Source organism: Phoenix dactylifera, chromosome 12 (assembly GCF_051530095.1).
Source record: "Phoenix dactylifera cultivar Ajwa chromosome 12, Ajwa_hap1_PhDact_Kaust_v1.1, whole genome shotgun sequence".
Taxonomy (NCBI): Eukaryota; Viridiplantae; Streptophyta; class Magnoliopsida; order Arecales; family Arecaceae; genus Phoenix; species Phoenix dactylifera.
The window spans coordinates 29,775,853-29,793,846 of NC_143201.1; the positions used below are offsets into that span (position 1 = coordinate 29,775,853).

At 41.1% G+C, this 17,994-nt stretch overlaps 2 protein-coding genes across 3 annotated transcripts; both read left to right on the forward strand.

The window, feature by feature from the left end:
• Window positions 1-2,070: 2,070 nt before the first annotated feature.
• LOC103704595 (leucine-rich repeat extensin-like protein 4) lies at window positions 2,071-4,869 on the forward strand. The gene has a single exon (XM_039130464.3). The coding sequence runs from the start codon at window positions 2,352-2,354 to the stop codon at window positions 4,419-4,421; it is 2,070 nt and encodes a 689-aa protein (XP_038986392.3). The 5' UTR covers window positions 2,071-2,351; the 3' UTR covers window positions 4,422-4,869.
• Window positions 4,870-10,341: 5,472 nt separating this feature from the next.
• LOC103704584 (nuclear pore complex protein NUP50B-like) lies at window positions 10,342-15,712 on the forward strand. 2 transcript variants are annotated; one of them, XM_008787940.6, is made up of 2 exons: window positions 10,342-10,845; window positions 14,049-15,712. In XM_008787940.6, exon 2 carries the CDS (start codon window positions 14,126-14,128, stop codon window positions 15,458-15,460), a length of 1,335 nt encoding a protein of 444 aa, XP_008786162.4. In that variant the 5' UTR covers window positions 10,342-10,845; window positions 14,049-14,125; the 3' UTR covers window positions 15,461-15,712. The 2 variants fall into 2 exon arrangements, with proteins under 2 accessions (XP_008786162.4, XP_038986393.3); XM_039130465.3 differs by having other exon boundaries at window positions 10,568-10,845; window positions 14,007-15,712.
• Window positions 15,713-17,994: the final 2,282 nt, after the last annotated feature.

The window sequence follows — 17,994 nt, forward strand, 5'->3', positions numbered from 1 at the left end:
ATTGTAATATCTTTTTTTAATGCTAGCTATTATTGCAGCGATACCCCGTTATAGTGCTATAACTTATCTAAGATTCTGAAAAATGTTGAATATTGTGTTGCCTTGCTAACGTTGGTAACATTTAAGCAATGATACATGATAGTCAATATATGTAGAATAACAATCTGTTAGTTTTCTATAAACATATATATATTTTTTTGACAACCAAAATGCATACGATTCAAGTGATACTACAGGATAGTCAAAATGCGAGAAAGAACAATCTTTTAGTTTTGTATAAATATATACATATTTGATTGACAGTCAAAATGCATTTTATAAAGAAATAGAAAGGAGGCTGAAAGTTAATGATTAGCATTTTAAATAGAGATGGCCTCCAATGAATAAAAATAAAGAGAGGTAAAATGAGTCATGCAACGTTTTATTCACGCTATTCTTAGTGGCAAACAACGACCTCGTGGTCCTGCATTTCTTATATTACATCATTATTACATTCATAATGGACCACCAATTGGCTGACGTTTTCATTGCCCTGCTGCAAGTCAATCTTTCATTGTATGAACACATGTTTTTTTTTTCCTGATTCGTACCATTCTGTTGTCACGATTTGCACCATTCTCTTTCATCGAGAATATGAGCTGCTCAGCACTAAATGGAACCCTTTGTATTTGGACTCTCTTGTGGGAATGGGCAACCCCCATCTGACGAAAGTTATTATGCGAATCATTTTATTTAATCATCTTATCTTTTTTTGTAATATATAATTTATCAAAGATAGAACCTACATGCAAGCCTCAAGCGTTACGACGGCTAGGCGTGTTCACAGCATTGATTGGTTGTTATGTTAGCTGAGCTCATTAGCTTCAGAATTCACTAATTTAGCTATAATTCTGCAACGAGAAATAATTAGCAGTAATTTATTCAAGAATTAGAAGAATCTTGGATCGTCGATGAATTGATTAGCCGATTAAACTGCGACACAAGTATCTCAGGAATTGATGGCGAGCTGTGGCTTAATTGGTGCATGAGAAACCAAAGCTCCTGAATTTTGAAACGGACGCCTGGGATTTGATGATAGTCAGGGGAGCGTTGGAGCCGGGAACCTTCTAGAGGGAATGATCCAACCGTCCGATTTTCTCAGTCGGGAGATGACGTGGCCGGTACCTTTCATGGGGACGCGGTGTGCCAGCGGGCCTCGGCGCCGACGGTTCAGCCGTGTGGGCCGTGACGCGTGGGCCCACTCACATGCGGGATCGCTCCCTTCTCCCAATTTCTCATCCCGAGGGCCCACGCCAACTTATACCTTCTCCCCTAATTTATTTAAAAAACAAACAAGAGCAGAACCCCTCAACGTGGCCATCACCATCCATGCCAAATGGCCAGTCCCATCCGGCCATCTATCGGAATTAATCCGAAGGACAAGGTGACATAATACGAGGACAATTTAGTTATCCATATATTTTTTTTAATTTCTTTTAAGCCGCAGATGAAAGACGACTGCAACCCTGTTTCCGCGGTCCGGGCCTGCGCCTTTGAAATATTTAAGCAGTTAGTTCCACGTTGGGGGACCATCGCGATTAAATTAAATTAAAAACACCGCCGGCGAAGACGTAAAATTCGGGTAGCCGTTTCGGTAGCGTAGTTTTGGGGTTCGTTCATGCCCGGTTATCTTACCGCCAATGTATTGTTCAGTCCCGTGAATAATAAATTTCAATCTCCTCCGAAGATTAAAAAAAAAATAAAAAAAAAATTCTTCCTTCGTTATTCCAATCTTCCCCTTGCCGAGTTTGAACGCACATAAAGTTCAAAACGGGATCATGAAGCCTCTCCATTTGAGCTCACCGCTCGCTTTTATCTTCATACCTCTAATTTTTAAATAAGATAAGCAGCATTCCTCCCCACTTTCCATGGTCGCATATCAGTTCAAACAAATCATGGTGCGCGGAATATCACCGCGAGCGAGCGCATCGCAAAATTTTTATTTTTAAAATTTAAAAAAAGACAAAAGGAAGTAATAATAAATTCAAAATATCTGTATTTATGAACCATGAGAAGCAGAGGCCAGGAATAGTCAGTCGCGTAGAGATTAGAGGACTGAGCGTGGCCGTTCGAAGCATCTCTACGCTTCCTTAGAAAACGCTCTCATCGTGGGTGGGTTTTGAGCTGGGGTTTAGCTGTCTCTCCTTAGACTCTCTAGTGTTTATGTTTATCCCTCCTCCCTCTCCCCTCAAAAAACCCGTAGAAGCGAGGAAAAAAAAAAAAAAAACATAGCAGCCCACCACTGTACTCATCGTCCCTTCTTTCCTTCCCCCATTCTTTGAAACTGCAGCACTTAGGAAGAAGAGGATGAGATGAAGAAAAGCGGTAGATCACAACGTCTCCATCACCTGGTCTTATTTCTCCTCTGTTTCGCTGGCTCGGCGTTTGGGTTCTCGAGCCATGGGCTGACGGACGCGGAGGCCGGATTCATCCGGCAGCGGCAGCTCCTCTACTACCGGGACGAGTTCGGGGACCGGGGGGAGTACGTGACCGTGGACCCGTCGCTCAACTTCCCCAACTCCCATCTCCGGGACGCCTACATTGCCCTCCAGGCCTGGAAGCTGGCCATCATCTCCGACCCCCTCAACCTCACCGCCAACTGGGTCGGATCAAACGTCTGCAACTACACCGGCGTCTACTGCGCACCGCTCCCCTCCGACCCCCACCTCACCGTCGTCGCCGGCATCGACCTCAACCACGGCGACATCGCCGGCTACCTCCCCGAGGAGCTCGGCCTCCTAACTGATCTCGCCCTCTTCCACATCAACTCCAACCGCTTCTGCGGCACGGTCCCCCACAAGTTCGAATGCCTGCACCTCCTCTTCGAGCTCGATCTCAGCAACAACCGCTTCGCCGGCAAGTTCCCGGACGTCGTCCTCGGCCTACCTTCTCTCAAGTTCCTCGATCTTCGGTTCAACGAGTTCGAGGGGGGCGTCCCCAAGGCCCTCTTCGACAAGGATCTCGACGCCATCTTCATCAACCACAACCGCTTCGCCTTTGACATCCCCGACAACTTCGGCAACTCCCCCGTCTCCGTCATCGTCCTCGCCAACAACCGCTTCCGGGGATGCGTCCCGGCCAGCCTCGGCAAAATGTCCAGGACCCTCAACGAGATCATCCTTCTCAACAACGGCCTCCGGTCTTGCCTCCCACCCGAGATCGGCCTCCTCAAGGACCTCACCGTCTTCGATGTCAGCTTCAACCAGCTCGTCGGGCCTCTGCCGGACTCCATCGGATGGATGCTCAGCCTCGAGCAGCTGGATGTCGCACACAACCTCCTCTCCGGCCAGATCCCGACCTCTATCTGCACCCTGCCCCGCCTTCAGAACTTCACCTTCTCTTATAACTTCTTCACAGGAGAGCCGCCGGTGTGCCTGAAGGTGCCGTCGTTCGACGACCGGAGGAACTGCCTGCCCGGCCGGCCGGCGCAGAGATCCGCGGCGCAATGCAAGTCCTTCTTGTCCCATCCCGTGGACTGCAACTCCTTCCGGTGCGCGCCGTTCGTGCCGGCGAGCCCTCCCCCGCCGCCTCCTTCGCCGCCTCCACCTCCAGTTTACTCCCCACCACCACCATCGCCGCCGCCGCCGTCCCCATCTCCTCCACCGCCTTCTCCGCCACCACCGTCTCCGTCCCCGCCGCCTCCTTCCCCACCTCCACCATCTCCGTCTCCGCCACCACCCTCTCCACCTCCTCCATCCCCATGCCCGCCGCCTCCTCCACCACCGCCTTCGCCACCTCCGCCCGTCTACTGCGTTCGGTCTCCGCCACCTCCGCCGCCCAACTCGCCGCCGCCTCCCAGCCCGCATTATTCTCCACCGCCTCCTTACCCGTCTCCACCACCACGTCAAGCTTCGCCGCCTCCGCCACCTCATTCCCCGCCACCACCTGTTTATTATTACCCATCACCGCCACCACCGCGAATGTTCTCGCCACCTCCACCACCTAATTCACCTCCCCCTCCACCACCATGTATTGAGCCACCGCCGCCACCATCACCACCTCCATGCATAGAACCGCCGCCGCCACCTTCTCCACCACCGCCAACACCGGTATACTATGCTTCTCCACCACCGCCACCGTCACCGTCTCCACCACCACCACCTGTCCACTATGAGCCTCCACCATCTCCTTCACCTCCACCACCTTCGCCACCTTACCATTATACATCACCACCACCGCCCCCACCTATGCCTTCGTCTCCACCACCCTCAAAACCATGTGAAACTCCACCACCACCACCTTCCCCTCCACCCCCTAAACCCTGTGAGACTCCACCATCACCACCACCATCTTCGCCAGCACCCACCCCTCTATACGAAGGCCCATTGCCACCTGTTGTTGGAATCTCATATGCATCACCTCCTCCTCCTCCGTTCTATTGATTCTTTTGAGAATTGTTCTCCCCACCCTCCTCCCACCCTCCATTGTTAAAGAAGAAAGAATGTATTTTGGATTCTCGTCATGCTTGTTGTCCATTGAATCTCCTATGTTTTTGTTCCTCTCGCTACCTCTGTTGTTGACTACCCTCTGATGGAGGGGGGAAAACACTCGACACAAACCATTCATCATGGTGATGAAGAAGAGATCGAGAACACATGGAGAAGGGAGAGGCAGGGGATTGGGGGGAAATCTCTCCATATTAATTATATCTGCATTGTGAATAAATGGCTGAGAGAGAGTACATCAGAGAGCAAATGCTGGGAAAATCAATGTATAGAGACCATGAGTTTCAAGAACAAGTGGATTAAATTGTGGTATTATCCCCCTCCTACTATACTTTGCTCTTTTCCTTCATTTATATATGGTGATCATTACTTATGAATTCTTCAAGCTCTGTCTTGGCTATCATCCAATCTCGTCTTTAATCTTTTCCTCTTACTCTGCTTTTCTTTGCCCTATACTTCTGTAGACAGCCGTTTTCTTCTTGCATAATGAGATAAATTGTTTGCTGTTCACTCTCAATATTTGTACCATCCTGCCGTTCCTTGCCATTGCATGGCCGGCCTTAGTTATTGTTTTTCTGTGTTATTTAGGACTTGGAATGGGTTTCTATCTGTTTGCTACTTTATTTTTTACGTATTGTTGAGTCGTACCAGATTACTAGTAGTTTAGATCTCTAACCATAACAAGCGGCATGATTTCATGATTTCTGAAACTTTTAAGCTAATCATGCTTTCAATGAAGGAAGAAGGCTCCTTCCAGGCAATTTTCCCGGCCAAGAGTCAATGACTGACTGATTCAAGTTGAAGCCGTTTTAACCTGCCGCCACATCGAGTGGAATAGCCGGAAAGCAGGCGGAGATTACTCGTTTCTAAAACAAATTGGAATAAAAAAAGTCAGTGAGTTCACTTTTTATTAGGTCTAGTTTACCTTCCCAGATTCTAGTAAGAAGTCCACCACCCCCGCTTTTATGCGGTAATCCCCGGCAAAGCCTCTGATTGTATAAGAGGTCCATGTGGGGGGTTTCGACGTTGGGATTCATCCATTCGTTGGATCGCGATCTCTTGGTGATATTGATTGAATGCTCGTTGACCGGTCTTCCCTCTTTTCTCTATTAGCTATCGAGATTAGCTGTTTGTTATGTCGGATCGCGCTTCCGTTCGCTTCTTATCTTCAAATCTTTCTCCATCGTTACTTGGAGTTAACCACCGTTCTAGCTATTTGCGCCAAGGGCATGGTTTGCTGTTCCCATATTCTTGTGGGTCCCTTGACTTTGGACGGGCCTCTTCGTTTCTCTTCGCAGGTAACCGAGCACAAGCGACAAGCGTCTCCTTCTTTGTGCCAATTTATTATCAGAATATTATTAAAAAATGATGGGTTGAAGAAAAGCCAAGGAAACATTGGTGAATTGATGTTTCTGATAGGAATCACGGGAAAAAGCTAAAAGCTACGGTCGCTTTTTTTTGTTGGGTTACACTCACGGGTATTTGGAGGCCAGCTAATTAAAGGGTCACCATGTTCTGGGTGGTTGAGGAGCAAGAACTCATCAATTGAATATCCTTAAATGTGCAATTAAATTGGGTTCTTTCATTCCCACGTTCAAAGCGGTTGACATGGGATCTTAGCTTTGGACGTGACTTGACAAATTCGTTGGCAATTTGGAAGCGGCGAGTGCCAAACGGTGATGAGGCTCGTTGGTTATGATGCTCTTTGGAGAGCTGCAGCTTCATGGAAAGAGAATTTTTATATGGCTGGTCGCAAGAAATAAATTGCATACAAGAAAAGTATTATCAAAAAAAGTGGAATGGAAGCTCAGGATGCTTTTCTTTAGTAATCAAGTGGAGATTGTTAACTATTTGCTTCTCCATTGCCCATTTATCAAGCAGATATGGAGGAAAATTAAGAAAAAAAAAATCAAATTCAGAGGGTTTTCTCCTTTTGTGAAAAAAAATATTTTGGACTAGTTGGAGGAGAAAAAGACTTGGTAAATCTTTGAAACGATAAGCTACTCCGTGCAATGTGGTGGACTTTGTGGAAGGGAAGGAACAATAGAAATTTCTTGCAAAAGTCGTAGTTATTGCTGTTTTGCGTATTTTCAAAGATCTGGACTTGTTTGGGTAATTCTAAATGCATATCTTCCTCGGTGAGGTAAAGTGGCCGCACGAGAAGCTAATTTCTAATAAAATATTTTGTCAACTTATCCCCCTCTCCTTTTCTTTCATTTCAATCCAGCTGCTTGAGAAGGAGGATTTGGATGATGGGGATTTATATCCATAAGGGCGGTGGCGCCCCATGTCATGGTGATGGCGAAGGATCACGAGGTCATGGACAATACTGTTTTCAGAGTAACTGGTGAGGATGGTGAACGCAGCCTTACATCGGTCCCTGGTGAAGAGGAGACGGAGGAGGTTACTGATGATGCCGGAGGCACGGCGGCTAGTCTTGCAGCCGAAGGGATAATGATGCAGCTGGCTATGCTTATGCAAGAGCAATGTAAGCAGCCGATGTACCACAAAAAAAAGGTAGGATCATAAATAGGAGAAGAAGAGGAAAAAGAAAGGAGTTAATAACGGTTGGGGATGCATGCTTTAAAATTTATGCAGATGGATGGAAGGAAGAGGTTGAAGTGCTTTAAAATATGTGCAGGATACGATCCAATGGTTGACAATGTAAAAAAAGATCGGTCATTCCTTTGTGGGAAAGATACAATCTGAGGAGCCTACCTGTGGAGATAATATAATTAAGGAAACCATGAAGAAAGATTAATGGAGCTTATTCAATTATGGCTCGATATGTTCTGGTTTGCTTCCTCCTTTTTGGAGGACATCCCTCAAGAGTTCTCTCCTCGCTTGAATTTCTTTTTTTAAAATTTTAAGCCATCTTAGATCTCGTATTAGAGCTGCAATTTATATTTGAGAATTTAGCTCTAAATAGAATTGAGTAAGAAGAAGATGAGAAAGAAAGGGGAAGAGCTAAAGCTAAGGGATCCAAAGCTAAAATTAAGAGAATGGAAGAATGAAGTTGAGAGAGCTTGAAAAAAAGTTCTGATTCTCTCCCACCGATGGTGGAGTTTGAACTTTTTTTAATTGGAGAAAAGTGAAGCTCATGCCAAGTAGTATTCTAAGATTGCCTTAAGAAGAGAGCTACGACTTAATGCTTGGTTCAAAGAAATGGGATGTTCTTTCCTAAATGATGGCTAGGAGTGTACTCTTTTAACTCCAGGAATGAAAGTTGGTTAGAACTCAAAAATATCAAAAATATTTATTTTTTTACTATTTTTAAAAATAAAGTTAAGATCCGGGCGAATAATTAACCCCTATGTTTTATAAGAGGAGTTAGTGCAATGCATCAAAAGACATCAGATCATAGCCGAACACCCCACATACCCCATTCCTCATAGGGGATGAAATTAATTGGCATTATATATTTTTTGATAAATCTAAACTTGAAAAAGGTAGTGATCCTGTTGATTAAGAGTTTGGTGGAAAAGCAATGGATTAAACTTAGATTTACCTTTTTCCAGTGATAATTTAGGTTTGCCTTCACTGGCTATACAGACAGGTGTTCATCTAGTTATTAGTTGCTATCTCCAGATTTGGCAGAACTAATTAAGCTTTGTCATAAGATTCTCAAGTCCAGTAGTATACCTATGTGATTAAAAGTTATTAGGGGCACATTTAAACTAACCCCCCTCCAAAAACCAGGAAAAGAATAAGCTCTTCCATATTTAAATATAAATCCCTTTTCTGTAGTTGCACTTAATCCCTGAAATCTTGTAACTTATTTCTTTTTAATCCCTGAGGTTAATAAGAGTTAAACAAAATATTCCTTATTGATCTCTCTAACATTGTTAGTTTACTATATTGTGAACAATTTTATCCTTGGGTTTGCTCTCTCTCTCTCTCCTCAATGCCTAAACTAAACCCAACCTGAGTTTCCCAATTCTCATCCTCTCGTTTAGCAATAAAAAAAAGAAAAGGAAGAGAGAGAGAGAGAGAGAGAGAGAGAGAGAGAGAGAGAGAGAGAGAGAGAGAGAGAGAGAGAGAGCACTACAACAGGTAGCTTAACTGTTTGGGCTAACTTTATATGAAGTCTAGGTTTGCTAACACAAAATAATGACATATGTGATTATTTATGCCATATTACAAGAATGAATTCTAACACATTGGTCCGGTATGGAGTTTTAAGATTGGTTTGCTAATTTGGTTGTGTAGATCATCATCACATGTATTAGTACCATTGAAGCTTATCCCAGTTTTGAAATTTTTTTTTAGAAAATTGATGTTAAATTAGCCATCAATATAAAACATAAGTAAAATTATAAAACAGATTCAAATGAATACTTATGAATATTGGATGTCAGTTTGAAAAATACCGGAGATGGCCTTGAGTATAAATACTTGGCCATTTGAGATTTATGAAACCAAATCTGGGATAGGACTAAGACTATACGAATGATTTATGCAAGCTCAACTTCATTCTGTTATGTATCGAAGATCACTCATCTAGCTGGATGTGCAAGACTCAATCCTTCAATTTTTGCTGCATGTTTTCTTAACAAAATTCTATTTAAATTGGTAATAAAAATAGTAGCCAGATGCCACTAATATATAATTTTAAGTGGCCATGAATATGGTTCAATTACAGCAATTGAGGTTGATCACTGAATTTCAAACACACAACATATTCTTTAGTTAGGCGATGTTGCAGATGAAATGTTACTTCTTGTAAATTGCCTGTATCATTTTGAGGAAAACAATCTAAACCTCTTTGTTCTTGTGGGCTGTTGCATTTAGAGCATGTTAAGAAACAACAAGGTTAATTTTAGCCTCCTTGGTGATCATATACACCTCCCAATCAAAGATTGTAGATTTTGAGTCTTAAATGGTGCCCACCTAGTCTTTAGACTTGAATAATGATGATGATAATGAGGAGAAGGTGCGGTTTAAGTCCAGTATTTGCTTAGTTGTCCGACAAAACTTCTAGTTTACATGTATGAAAATTATAGTCTTGTCAGAAAACATTAAATATGATAATGATAGTGGTGGTGGTGGAGAAAAAAAAAGAAGCTACGAATCTCTTCTCAAAATGCATCAATATGCTCCGAAAAGAATCATTTTAACATTTCTACTTACGTATCCTCGACCATGATTAGAACCCGAATATAATAATTTGATTAAATGTTGAATATAATCATGTCCACTTTAGCGTGGATATGAAATCATTAAACCAATTCATCCTTCGTGGATCCATATCTCAAGGTTTCGTCTAGAAAGCAATCGAAGCTGCTTGACCGTTGGCAACCATTTTATATGCTCGAAACCTGCATGAGACTTAACAAGGAGACTATAACTTACACGAATTTTTGGCAGTTGCCACCCAGCATTGTCTTTTTCCACTTTTCCCCCCGTCAAGATGCCATTATTTTACGTCTACCAAAAATATACCAGCTTTTATACACCCGGTCTTCCGTGTCCATAAAAACAATAAGAAATCAAAATTCTAACAATAAAAAACAAGGATCACATGGCACGGTTTATGCTAGCTAAAAATACACGCACACACAATATATCTAAATTTATATCTATATCTATATCTATATCTATATATACATATAGATTTTTTTTTTCTTGACATGGTATGTTCTGCTAAGGCTAAGGCTGATTAAAGAATAAGCATTCAGTTTTGGGTAAGGCTGAAGTCCATCAATGATTTCAACAAACAATAATTAAGAGTGTCATCTGAGTTCATGGATGCATTAGGAAGATATCGTTTTCCTAGTTGTGCTGATTAAAGATATACAACTGCCATCGACCTATGGCTTTCAAATAAAAGAAAGAAAAAAAAAAATCCCTTTCATATGTGGCCATTTCAATCTCCAGATGGCAGCAGGGAAGCATGGAGGAGCCATCTGGGCCTAGGCCTATACAGATTTCAGAACAGATCCCCAATGGAAAACAAAAAGCTGATCCAAGCCCCATAAAATTTGGATCCGGCCGCCTATGCCTCGCCCTTTTTTTGATGGACGATCCGAGACATCTGATCTCATCGGAGGCCAATATCTACTGTCCCTGTTTGAAGCGGCAGTAACACTTAACGGCCGAGATAAGCTACGGGTGGATTAGGGGACTAGGGCTAGATGAAGATTATTAGGTTCCCGTTCCCCCATTTCTTTGATCTTTTTGATATATTGGGGCTCTAAACTGGGGGAATATAGATATCAGAAAAATCCAGAACATCAATCCCCGTCGCTTCGACTCGAGATTTTTTCTCATTTTTTCGCCATCGCTCTCTCTCTCTTAGCTATCAAGGGAAGACGGAAGACAAACCCTAACCCAAAGTGTCGGTTCCGTCTATAGATTTGAGGTAAATCTTTACCTCCCCGTTGCATCCCATCCTTAATTTCTGTATCGGTGAAGTTTGGATTGTTTTTTTCTTCTTTCTTATTTGGATTTGTGCCTGTAATTTCTTTTCGTAATCAAATGGCTGTCAAAGTGTCTTCAATCCATAGCAAATCGATATAGATTTTCGCCCTTTTGGATGATCTTTAAAAACCTGTATCTGATTTGTTGAGAATGAGCTCAAGAATGGGATGAAACCCCAAGTACTGGAAACCCCAAATGTTCGCATAACTTTCTTTGTTCCAGATATAGCTATGTCTGTGTACTATTAGAGTAATATATGCTAGGATTTTAGCTTGCAGTGCAGGAAACGACTCATCGGGGTGAATCCCTCTCTTGATTGATGGGTCAGGCGGTCAAGAATCGAAATACTTTTCCTAGTTTTATTTGCTAAAGTTTTTTCTTTTTTATTGATCATTTTTTAGAAATTTTTCGTTCTTCCTTAGATGGCTTTTATTTTATGTGTTAGATATGATGAGGAAAGATTCTGGTCTGGGCATTTCTGGATCTAAATTATCTGTTCTTCATCTATGAATGCTCTAAGTTTCAATGGACATAATGAGTTAAGGTTTTGCAAATTTTGGGTAACTTCCACTGTGTTGAGTGATGTTCTTTAGATTTGTTCCCCTTGATCCTGAATTCTTCTTTGGATTTGGTTTTTTGAGTCCTTGTAGCAGTGCCATCCAAATACTATTTTGTTCAACATGGCATTTGAAGATGTCAACCTAATACCTTGCTTCTCAAAAACTGTATTTAAACATGAGTCAATAAGTAAATCTCAATTAGCATATGCATCTGGTCACTTATCCATGTAGAACTCTTTGTTTGGTTTTTTCCTTCTTCTCCCTTTCTTTCCCACGTGTTTTTGCTTTTTTTTTTTTGTGTGTGTGTGTGTGTTTGTGTTTGAATTGTAAAGTAATATGTACTGCTTATGTGTTTTGATCTGTTGTATGCATATATTTATTTGGGTTTCCATTGGGAAACTAGTTTTAGGCTGTTTAATACAGAGACATCATGTGGTCCTACATCATAACAAAAACTTTTGCATTGCAAGTCACTGGGTTTCTGAAATTTAAATACTATGTAGAGCTTCGTTTAACAAGTCACGGTGGGGTTATAGCTTGCATTTGTATGCCATCAGGGTTGAAAGATACATTATAATTTTAATTTCATGCAACTGACCTTTTCTTTTCCCTAAATGCATCATCTGCCCTCCTGAAAAAATGGGCTTCCTCATTGTTGTACCATAATTATACTCTGGCAAGCAGCTGTTCCTACAATGTTGGATAGAGTACTACCTCCCTCCCTCTCCCTCTCTAATAATATTCTTTCTAGCATCTAACAAACTGTGCTTGTATCATGATCAAATATATATATATCACTTGTCATCAAGAGATAATAAGTGGAAATTCCTGTGATAAACATAGATTTAGTAAAAACTTTGATGTTCAGGAAATACTAATGTCTCCTTTATTAGTTTGTGAAATCTCAACATGGATTTTTATATTGCCATACTCATGCTTGTTGCGTGCTTTTCTTTCCTAGATGTTTTAAATTTGGGGTTTCTGCAAGTTTGGGCGATTTACATTTGTGCAATTACTTGGTTTTTGGCTTACTAGTAGTTCAGTAGTCCTCCTTTGGTGATTTTCAATAACGGAACATCCATACTTACGATTTTTTTCCCAAGCTATCAAATCTTTACAAAGCAGAAGGCAAATAGGTTATCCATTGCACATTAGCTATAGTTCTGTCGATCCGGATAGTAATTTTACTCATGAAAATTTATCATGATCCAAAAATAGACCATGTAGCAATCCAGGCTGTATGAGATCCTTCCTTCGCACATCCTGATTGGCTGCAAAGGATGAAAGTCCGAGGTTATAGGTTCTAATAAATTCCGTTTTGGATTAATTGTCATCTTACCTTAATATTCCTGCTTGTTATATGAACATGCAGGTTAGAATGGCTAAATTACACCTTATGTTTATTCTTCACAAGTATCATTACTAACATATGAGCAGGGAGTTATCTTTTGTACTGTCTGTTAGGCTGTGAGTCTGCAGTTGGTGAGGGATATTTAGTATTTGTATGGGTGGTGGGGCTCTGACTCGATGAAGCTGTATTGAAAGTAGTCACTATTGCTGCATGACCTGCCAGTTCTAGTGCTTATATTGGCTGGTGAAGGCCAACACTCCTTCCTGCAGACCTATATCTGAGGTGAAGAAAATATTTCAGACCAGTAGCTGTGGCAGCATCTGTCTTGTCCGTAAGAAGCAGCTTAATCAAGGAAACTCACTTTAGTGTCAATTATTTTTGCTCTTTTGGAGTGTTCTGTTGAGATATACTGATTTCCAATCAGAGTCATTTCGATCTCCTTAAATTTATTGCAGTGAAAAATGAAATTTATATCTTGCAATCTCTTTAGGGTTACAGTTCCAAGAATGAGTTAAGACTGGTGGTCTATCTGGTTTGCTACTACCTGTAAGAATCATGTGGATTTATCAGGCAAAGGTCTTCCTTCTTCCCGTCAATCATTTATTGTTGTTGTAGTTGATTTCTTTTGTTGTTAATTTTACACCACTTAAGATTAGATGCATCTGTTTTCATTATGTCTCCTCTGTCTAGAGAAAGTGGTTCTTGTTGTATTAAGATGACGCTTTGTTATACTTGGGTGTCTATTGCATTGACTAAATTTCTTTCTAGTTTCATTCCATCTTGTTGCTTTATTGGAAGAGCTTATGATTTCTCCAGTCTTTGTTAGTGCTTCTTTATGTAAATTGTCTTACTAATGATGATTCCTTCTGTTTCTCACATTTACTTGAAAACCAGTTTCCTTCTCTGCCAAAACTTAAAGAGTCCAGTTTATATTACCATTCATCAACATGAAAGAATGCTGCACATATATTAATGAAACTGCTACCAGTACTTTGTGCTTTGTAGAAACCTACATGTAGCTGCATAGTTCTTTAAATATTTTTGGTGTATCAATTCATTTTGAGGCATCAATATTTGCATTTTCTTTTCCTCCTTGTGTCTGTTGCTATATGCCCTTTGAGAGGGAAAGAAGAAAACCTGTCTAGCTTAGTTTTATTTTTAATTGGTTCGGTTCGTATTCTCATTTTGCAGTTATATCACAAAAGGTGATTTATGTTGGTCCACATATTGCAGGAGTTATCTTCTACTATCCCTACCTTAATCTTTCATATTTCTTTTGATAAGACATTGTCAATATCGTGTTCATCTAAATGGGGGATGCAGAAAGTGCCCTTCCTTCATCCAAGAAGAGAGTTGCTGGTAGACAACTCTCTAAGGATAATCCTGATCCAGATGATGATGCTCCTGAGCCAGAGATGGGCACTTTCGAAAGAGCCAGTGATGAAGTGATGGCAACCAGGAGAATTGTCAAGGTTCGGCGCCAGCAACCTGCAACATCTACTGGTTCCAATCCTTTTGCTGGTGTTCGCTTGGTTCCTCCAACCGATTCCAGTGCAAAAATAACTAGCCCTGCTGACCAGCCTCAAACTGGTGCTGATACAACAGCCTCAGAAGAACAAAACAGTAATAATGAAAAGATTGGAAAATCTGGTGAAGAAGATAAGAAAATTGAAAGAAGAGCTGTAGTGAATGAAACAGAGGGGACGGGAGAGAATAACAGGAAGTCAGCAGAAGACATTGCTGATATGTCAGCAGCCAAGAGTGATGAAGAGGTCAAAAGTGATACAAAAGAAGAGGTAAGTCAACCAGTGGAAATGGGTAAGGAAGTGAAAAATGGAGGAAAAGAAGCTGAGAAAGAAGCTCAAGCAGCAGCAGTTGAGGAAGAAGGGAAAGAAACTGAGAAAAAGGCCGGTGGTGATGCTGAAAAGGCAGTTGGAGAAGAAATTGAGAAAGAAAAGCAGGAAAATGAACAGAAAGTTACCACTATGCCAGCTGGATCTTTTAGTTCGTTTCAACAGTTGTCTAGTAGCCAAAATGCATTTACGGGGCTTGCAGGAACTGGCTTTTCGAGCTCTTCATTTTCCTTTGGTTCAATTGCCAAAGAAGGATCTACATTTGGTGCTAATTCTGGATCTCTTTTTGGGCTTACCAACAACGGGGGTTCTTCTTCATCATTGCTTGGTACTGCACTGGATGCTTCTAAAAGTGACAAATTTTCCATGCAGGAGGTGCCCATCGAGACAGGTGAAGAGAATGAGAAGGCAGTGTTCATTGCTGATGCTATATTGTACGAGTATTTGGATGGAGGGTGGAAGGAAAGGGGAAAGGGAGAGCTTAAAGTGAATGTCTCTTTATCTGATGCTGAAAAGGCAAGGGTTATTATGAGGTCTAGGGGTAACTACAGGCTGATCTTGAATGCAAGCCTTTACCCAGACATGTCGCTCACTAGTATGGATAAAAGAGGCCTAACTTTTGCTTGTGCGAATAGTGCTGGCGAAGGAAAGAATGCTCTCACCACATTTGCTCTGAAATTCAAGGACAGCAGTATGGTGGAAGAGTTCCGAGGGGTGGTCACAGCACACAAAGGAAAGAAGGACCCTGTTCTGAAGACACCTGAGAATTCCCCCAAGGCATCTGATGATTGAAATGGTAGATGGCAGTGCGAAAATGTTAATTTCCTGGAAAGAATCACCTGGGTTCAGTGTTGCTGGAACGATTTCTCAAATTTTGGTTGTGGTCTCGGTAAGATGTCTCATTATATGGTTGAGCTTTAAGCAGTAGGGCCAAAACTTATCTAGTTAAACGCCAGTCTTTGACAGACTGATTCAACTTTTTATGTAATTTCTAGAAGAGGACCTCAAAGTTATGGTTCCTATTGCAGTGTTGTTGCATCTCAATTTTTTGTCTTGCCATGGCTCATAATGTTTACTATTTTAAATTTCAAATGGGACCAAAAGTAACACCAGATATAGTTCTTCTGATGAACTGCATCTATTCGGAAAATTAGGAACTGATTTGCATGATTTTCTTTACCCTTGAGCATGCGTGGTTTGATAAGCCTTGGAATTAGTCTATGATAACTGCGATGATAAACTCAGGAGGATAAGTGGTTCGTGTTTTATGCTTTTAAAAGGATCATGTCTCAGACAGAAGGAAGCATTACATTTTTCCTGCCTGTGCTGAGGACGCAATACTGTATGTTGCTGTATTTGTTGGTATTATGACAAATTAATATTTATAAGGTATTTAATACCATACTTAACCAAATATTATGGAATGACGGGTCCAATCTGGTTTTAAGTGCTGTCAAGTGAATTTGGTTTGAAAAGGGTTGTTTAAATAATTTCCTTTTACTTGAATGCATTTCAATATTGGGTTGCCCTTCAGTTCGGCTCTTTAGCGACCAAGCTTTACCCAAGATCTGAATACGGTTCCTGAAATTAAACCTTGGCAACTTCCCTCTTCATACAGGCTCTTTTGAGGTTATGGAAAATTTTCAAAGGCTTCTTTTTTCTTGGTTGCTAAACCTTAAATTGTCATGATTGGTGGAGGCCTCTTTAACTGAGAACTTGCTCTCTAGGTTTTAATTTAGGTCCTCTTTCATGGTCATCTTGGCTGGAAATCAACCCCAATACTATAGTTGGTATTAGGGCGACTCCAGCCATAGTCTCCTGCTCAATCTGGTGCACTGGTGACCTGAATGGCCAGTGCCTATTTTAATGAGAAAGTTGTAGGTGATGAATTTAGTAAATATCGTATGTATCACTATCTTTTGTCAGAGAGAGACGTTGAATGGGCACTTGATACAATATGCTGTTTGATCAATATTTTGAGCATAACCCCCACACCCTCCCCCCTTTTATGCGTTTCTAGTTATATAAATGGTCATGTGCCTTGTATCTTATGTATTAACAACCAATTAATGATTATAAATACTTTTTTGAATTTGACCATGGTGAATATAATCTTGTTATTTTTTTTGATCACCAGTGCTCGAGTCCGAGAAAGGACGGATGCTTTTACTTGCTTCATGTCATATTTCTCTTTTCCTAAGATTCAGAAGGATGAAATGTTTAACCACTGGATATGTCCCACGACAGGATTTAGTAAATGAAGAAGTCAAAGTACTAGTTATGTCATGCTTTGTAGTTTATATTATATATATATATATATATATATATATATATATATATATATATATATATATATATATATATATATATATTCTATCTGTGATTGTGATCCATAATATCTTCCGCGGCATCCAAATTTTAGTAGGTTGATGCTTTTATCCGATGTGCGACTGTTTATTCTAACTATGGTTAAATCATCATCATAGCTAGAGTTCAATTCATAGGCATGGTGACTGCAATTCCGTTGGCAACCTAATTAGTGGATGAAACGGGGGAAAACCTAAAAAGGGGGCTTTTATATCTGAAGTTTTGGGTGCTGAAGCACCATGAGTATCACAATTTTTTCGGTCAAGATGCATATTATGGTTCTCTGGGTGCATGGTGTGCCTTGTTGGTTTCGTGAATAGTGTGATGTTGACATGTGATCGGATTATGACATGGCTCGATGAGTCCATAGAGGATTAAGCTCACGGATTACTTGCATTGGTTTTTTTGTCTGATTGAGCTGAGCATAGCAAAGGTCGGTTTTCATCTTTTTATGTGACATGGTATTCTTGGCATAGCTTGGTAACTCCTGCTCCATGTAAAAATCGCGTCCGTTGAGGTTGGTTTTGCATGGCTTTTTATCTTCATTTTTTCTGGAATCAGCTCTATTTCAAATAAAGATCGATGCAGTTAATATTTAGCAGCAAGCAGTGGTCCATCATAGTAGGGACTGCCATTTCAGGAAACATCTTGATCTAAATATTAATATTTTTGTGTGAAATTCAAAGACGATTTAACATTACTATCTATGATAAAATCGTTCATATACCTCGTCGAACATTGATATAATGGTTCTTGTCTCATAGGAGCCCCCACCCTCTGGCCATCTGAAGGTAAATTTCGATGAAAGTATGTCTGGTGGCGTGGACGATGCAGGTGTAGAATTTATGATCAGGAGTTATAATTCAAGGCTGATTGCGGTGGGTGGAGCATGGGAAGGCATTACCTATGTGAGACAGATGTTAAGGACAGAGCGCATTCTACTTGAAGGAGACTCAGCC

Excerpts from the sequence above, each read along its gene's own strand:
- LOC103704595 (XM_039130464.3), top strand. The coding sequence starts at position 2,352 with ATGAAGAAAAGCGGTAGATCACAACGTCTCCATCACCTGGTCTTATTT.
- LOC103704584 (XM_008787940.6), top strand. The coding sequence starts at position 14,126 with ATGGGGGATGCAGAAAGTGCCCTTCCTTCATCCAAGAAGAGAGTTGCT.